A 5,916-nucleotide genomic window follows, 5' to 3' on the forward strand; every position below is an offset into this window, starting at 1 on the left:
TGACAGAGACGTCAACAGGACGCCAACGTACTGTACATGTACTCATTAACTTTAACCGATTGGTTTATGGCATTATACAACATCTCATGAAATCTCCCTCACACACTGATGACACTGGTTTTCTTGCCCCTTGGTTGCTTATAAACGATAGTTTGACATTTTCTCTTTCTTGCCAAGTGACATGAAGAGATTAATACATGTTCACATATGATCTGAAGCCAGTTTTTCTGCTGACTTACCCAGAACAACCACAGCGGTGTAAAGTGTCCTATGAGGATGACCCAGCACAGGACCTGTCACCTTGTCCCTGCTGTGCCACAGCTGATAGTATTTCATGTTACCATCAGTGTGAAGACATGAGGAGCACAGAGGAGCAGCTGAAAAGAAAGAACCGGCAGCACCTGACAGATCCTGACTTTCTACTCTTTAGCCAGTTGGTGGCAAGAATAAGTTGCACAGACACAAAATCTGCTGCTGAGTGTTGTATAAATACATGCCAGCAAGGGAGCAAGAGAGATCGTGTGGGGGTCCCTCTGCTGGTTGTTTCTCTATTTCATCGTTCTGGCCATTTTACCAATCACTACACAACAGAAGCTCAAAGTTGGGATAAACTGAAATCTCCTGCTCCTTTTGTGTGTGTGGAGAGAACATGCGTGACTGTGTGACATGCTGCATGCAGTTAAAACACACCAGCCTCCAGCTGTGTGGCAGCTTTACCTTCACTCTGTGATACACCAGGGCGGCGATAACTATCATCGCCAGGCCGAGCGCTATGAAGACGTACTGCAAGTACTCCATCACAGTCGGTATGACAACCAGGTTTGTGCGGAACGTGTTGAGGACGGGGCCGTCGATGTACCCGCTCTAAAGGACAGAATAAAAATACACTGTGGTGTGTTACGGTACTTCATGACTGCTCAGTTTTCACAATGTCTTAGTGTGGAAAATGATTCAATCGCTGCAAAGAGCCAAACTGACTCATTAAATTCTTTTTAATTCAAAATACTGTCCTGCGTCTCACGACGAGCAGCGATGTCCAACTGCTTCATCACCTAAAAAAAGGAACCTACCTTTTCTCCTTGGTCACTGTGGATCATTTGTACTGTAAACTGTAGTATCACTGCATTTCCAACAGTGGGGCAACTAAGTACATCGAGTACTATTTGGAGGTGAGGATTTCCATGTTATGCTACTTTATACTTCTCTACTCCACATTTTGAAGGCACACTTTATTTTAACAAGACAAAACACAATAGACTAGTAGATTACGATGTGACAGATTAATCTACCCAGAAGTATATAAAGTACAGGACTTAATGAGTCTCATCTTCATCATCAGCAGCAATAAGTTTTCCGCTCATTCAGCAAGATTTACAACACACACTATTACTGAAATGGTGCTTTTATCAGAATTAGTACTTTTACCTTTGGCACTTTGTTTTGATGCCAATACTTCTCACAATATTTCAATACTGTAGTATTATGTTACACGGTCTTAACCTGCAGCCTGTAACCACCAGCCCTCCAGTTAGGAAACGACCGGCTCTACCTCCTGACCACAGCTCAGGGTATTCAGTGGTCGACAGATACAGGTTTTTCTACGGCTGATGCTGATCTTTAGAGAAGGAGAGGCCGTTTGCTGCTTTGATACGAGTTAGGACCTGCCTGACAGCAATAATGAGCTTTTGATTTAAAAATATAAGAATGATTGAAAGTGAGTGAGGGAGATAAACGTTGTGTTGACGGTCTGATCAGGCTTGCTGCAGGATTTGATACAGACGTGTTATTTGGTGTGCTATACAAGAGCTTGATACCAAAACTAGGAGTAGAACACTGTGTGCAAGTCAATATTTACAAGTCAACTGTAAAATGCAGGAGTAGAGAAGTAGAAGAGTGTCTGAGCGACAGTTCTACAAAACAGAAAACAACACAGGTGCATAGTAAAGCAAAGTAAATACACTCTTACTGTCTACTGGCTACTAACAACTTACCTCCTCAAACCAGATCATGGGCATCACCACCTCAGAAATCCTGCCCGTTTCTCTACAAGCACAAGAACACTCATGGTCAGAGCAGTAAGAAAAGCAGGAAATACCTGCCAGTCGTTCATGTGGGATGATGAATAGATGTAAACACAATACTTGACAAACGTTAATGGCATGCTAACGGTCCTTACGTAATTCCTTCCACACGTTTCATTAAGAGGTTGAGCTGCAGACGGATGGCCACATTCAGGGGGACGCCTGATAGCTGCAAAGACACACAAAAGCTGATTTTCAGGACTCAAGCACTGACTGCATTCAGACTTTGAAGTTGGAGACTTGGACTCTGCAGCACCGAGGAGTCACACCCAGGGCCCATGTTTTCTTTCACCCATCTGAGATGGACTCATTAAGTGATTTCCCTTAATAATTAACTTGGCACCCATGTAGACTTCCTGGACTTGACTTAACATCTAATGAGCTTTACTCTGCACAGCAAAATCCTGCGTTGTTATCAAACCAGCTATCATTTTATTGGAGCCCTAGAAAGTTTCTAACAACCCTTGTCTGAAAAACACCGGCAATTATGGCTAAATAGCCCAATTTTCAATTACCTTATCACAAATCACAGCCAACATAAAACACTTCTGCTGAGGGTTACACAGCTACATAATGAGCTGAATCGTGCAAAACTTATCAGCCCCTCACTTTTATAATTTAAATGGCAATGGAATTATCATCACAAGCCTGTTACGGTTTCAGTGAACAGTAATAAAAACAGATAGCATCAGGTTCTTTTGGACATTTCATGTCATGTGGGTTTATCAGTAGTGGCCAATAAATATACCCTTAAAGATTGTCAGAGTAAATTGAACTTGGTGACAATCAGAGCGCACACCCTTTATTTTCCATGTGCACAAAGACGCTGGCTGCAGTAGAGTCACAAAACTGAAACAAACTGTGAACTGGCCTGAGCACAAACTGCAGCCTACACACAGGCGAACCAACACCTCTGTGAAACAGTGTGAACACAGACTGAACATTTCCACCTTCATGGACGAGGGCTCAATGCAGGACCGCTGGATCAGACTGACTCAGTTTGAACTAGATGCATCTAATAAACTGACCACTGAGTGTAGAGCAACAGGTTTAGGAAGCCTGTATTGATACAGGTTTTTAAAAGCTCATGCCAGTATTGAAATATTTATTAATGCATCAATGTAATTTTAACAGGAGGATGTCAAGTGTAAAACCAGGATCCAAAATGTTCTGTCCTCATTTACTAAAAGATAAAAACCAACACACAATATAAAGTCCATGCTATGCAATCAGTCCACCTCTGCTCAACAACAGCCACAATAAAAACCATCTGATGTCACTCAGAATATTGTCCTGACTATTTTGTCTTGAGTGCAAACTCAATCACAGTATCTGCAGCTGATAAGTTTGACACAGTGCAATAAAAACTCTTGGCACATTTATAAGAACAACTTTGTTTTTCTTTTAAAATCTAAATTCCTCTTTTAGCCTCTTGTCAAATGTCCTAGTATATGAATAAGTAGAACAAAACAGAGCTACCACATCCAGTTTCTGAAGAGAGCATGCTTGGAAATTACAGATGTGATATATTAATCAGACAGATTCAACAAGACAAACAGAACTTGTCAGTGACAGCTAAAATCTGGAGAGCATGTGATGAAAGCAAGGCCTCATTTGGTTTTACTCAAGATTAAAGACATTCAGGGAGAAAAATAACAGAAATTAAAAAATAAATCACTAAAGTTTTAAGGATTTCTGTTTTGGCATATAACTAAATTACTATCTGTTAGCGTTAGCTGACTAACAGTAAATGTGTCAGTCCAGTAGAAGCTCTGGTTACTGCTGATGTGACACAAAGCACTGACGTTACACAAAGCTCCAGTTCCTCCCAAATTAAAATCTTTTTAATTCAACACAAAGGTAAAATCCTGACCATGCTAGGTGGCTAATGCTACCAAAACAAACAGGTTAGTTTTAGATGCTAACACATCCAGAAGGAAGAGCCCCACATCCAGTCTGAGTCCTCTGGCTGCTTTTAATCCTCTCCATGTCAAACAGCCAAACCCATGTTAACCCTGGTTGTTGCTCTTTCTTTGTCCCACTCTCTCTGCGCAAAAGACGCCACCTCTTCACTCTGACAGCTGCTGGTTCAGACTTTTAGCTGCCCAGAGCACTTTGACAACACAGGGTGGAGAAGCTGGAATAACAACAGGAGGCTGTAGGCAGCAGAGGGTCATTTGGGGGGGGGTATAGCTGGGAGACACCATGTCCTGTCCCACTGTCACTGGGGTTAGCAGACAGTGTGGGAAATCTTAGATAATACACCTTTAGGTTTGATCACTTCATGAGAGTGTGTGTGTATGTGTGTGTGTGTGTGCGCTCACTGGGTGAATGTCTATGAAGAGGCCATGCTCTTCCTCACTGGGATGAAGGCCCCGCACATAGTCCAGTAGCACCGGATCAGCATTGAAGAAGTGAGGTTGAGAGATGAAGACTGGAGAGTCTGAAATAGACAAGAAACAGCACAAATTACTCAGCCACACTGATTCATAAGCATGTGTGAATTAACTTACCATGTGTTATTAAGTATTTGCTTGCAAGGTTTGTCCAATCTTGTCAATTTATGTGAAATTAGTTACCAAATATACTGTATAAAAAGCGAGGTGTAATACAGCATTATGTACTGTAGCAGGCTTGATTCAAACTGTGATACTCTGACTACTCTTTTCACATCATGGATCTAAATGGAAGATGTACAGCGTAAACATTAGTTCTGATGGATTCATCAACAAATCAATGACTTGTTTCAGAGAAAATGATTGTACAGTTTTGATTAATCATTACATCCAGCAACAACCCTAAACATTCTGGTTTGAGCTTCACTGCTGTTTCTAAGTGTCTTAGATCACTGTGAACTGAATATGTTCGACTTTAGACTGAAGCTCCAGGGAACTGCGATGGCCATTATCTGCTGTTTTACAGACTGAAGAAGTGATTGACCAATAAAGAACAAATCAAATTCCTAATTAGTAATGAAATAATCAGCTATAGCTCCAATATTTATACTGAAAGACTCACTGTGTTACATGGTCGTACAAACTCTGTGATGTAAAGGACTTGAGTTATTAGTCAGACAGACTCACTGTAGCGGCAGCTGCTAACGTTCAGCAGACCAGACTGTCTGCAGGGGCAGAACCCTTCATTGGGTGCGTACTCTGTCCCATTGGCAAACATGGTCTTGGGTGCAACATATCGATACAGAGGGATGCCTTTAAACGTGCCAGAACGCTGATAAACGAACTCTAGAGACCTGAAAAAACAAACAAACATGGAAATGTACATTTGCACTGTGAGAGACATGGCTGAGAAAACATAAGATCCCTTACCTGCAGGCGTCAGGGCTGTAGAAAGGTAGCGTCCTCTCTTTTGTGATGAAGGGGGGCCACAACTGTCCAGCTGTTCCATTGATCATGTTACACTGAGGAGTCCGCCAGTACTTCAGCTGTAACAGAACGCGGTCAGACGGGTGTGTAAACAATGAAGAAACAAACCTGTAGGTGTGTGCTGAAGGCTCACATTCGTCAGGCCATTCCAGGAGTCGACTTTATGAACTTTCCTGATGTCGTCTCGTCCGGTGAAGATGGTGAACAGACCAGTGTCGGTGTTATTGATCTACATAAAGATAACACATGAACACCACACTTTATCTGCTGTGCTTATTATTTGTGACTGAAACAAGTGAAAGACTGTCTAGCCAGTGTTTTATGTTCCTGATTATACATATAAGTGTAGGTAAAATATAAACAGCTAGTAAAGTGGCTACAGAAGCCATTCTAGCTGGCACAACCCTATCCACACCGTTTGTCTCTTTTTGTCACACAATTTCCCCAGGGGT

The 5,916-nt window shown here is 41.9% G+C and overlaps 1 protein-coding gene across 3 annotated transcripts in view; it reads right to left on the reverse strand.

Annotated features, from left to right (window-relative positions):
• The window catches only part of scarb1 (scavenger receptor class B, member 1), a 16,618-nt gene that overhangs the window by 4,881 nt on the left and 5,821 nt on the right, over positions 1 to 5,916 (reverse strand). For 2 of the 3 annotated variants that reach the window (XM_020625130.1, XM_020625127.1), the window contains 7 exons: positions 5,598 to 5,693; positions 5,408 to 5,523; positions 5,165 to 5,331; positions 4,406 to 4,524; positions 2,177 to 2,250; positions 1,992 to 2,043; positions 718 to 864 (listed from right to left, as the gene is read on the reverse strand). In XM_020625130.1, coding sequence (XP_020480786.1) covers positions 718 to 864; positions 1,992 to 2,043; positions 2,177 to 2,250; positions 4,406 to 4,524; positions 5,165 to 5,331; positions 5,408 to 5,523; positions 5,598 to 5,693 — 771 coding nt within the window. The remainder of the gene's footprint in view (positions 1 to 717; positions 865 to 1,991; positions 2,044 to 2,176; positions 2,251 to 4,405; positions 4,525 to 5,164; positions 5,332 to 5,407; positions 5,524 to 5,597; positions 5,694 to 5,916) is intronic. The other variant, XM_020625128.1, reaches the window with a different exon arrangement.

This window comes from Monopterus albus, unplaced genomic scaffold (assembly GCF_001952655.1).
Source record: "Monopterus albus unplaced genomic scaffold, M_albus_1.0 scaffold346.1, whole genome shotgun sequence".
Classification (NCBI taxonomy): Eukaryota; Metazoa; Chordata; class Actinopteri; order Synbranchiformes; family Synbranchidae; genus Monopterus; species Monopterus albus.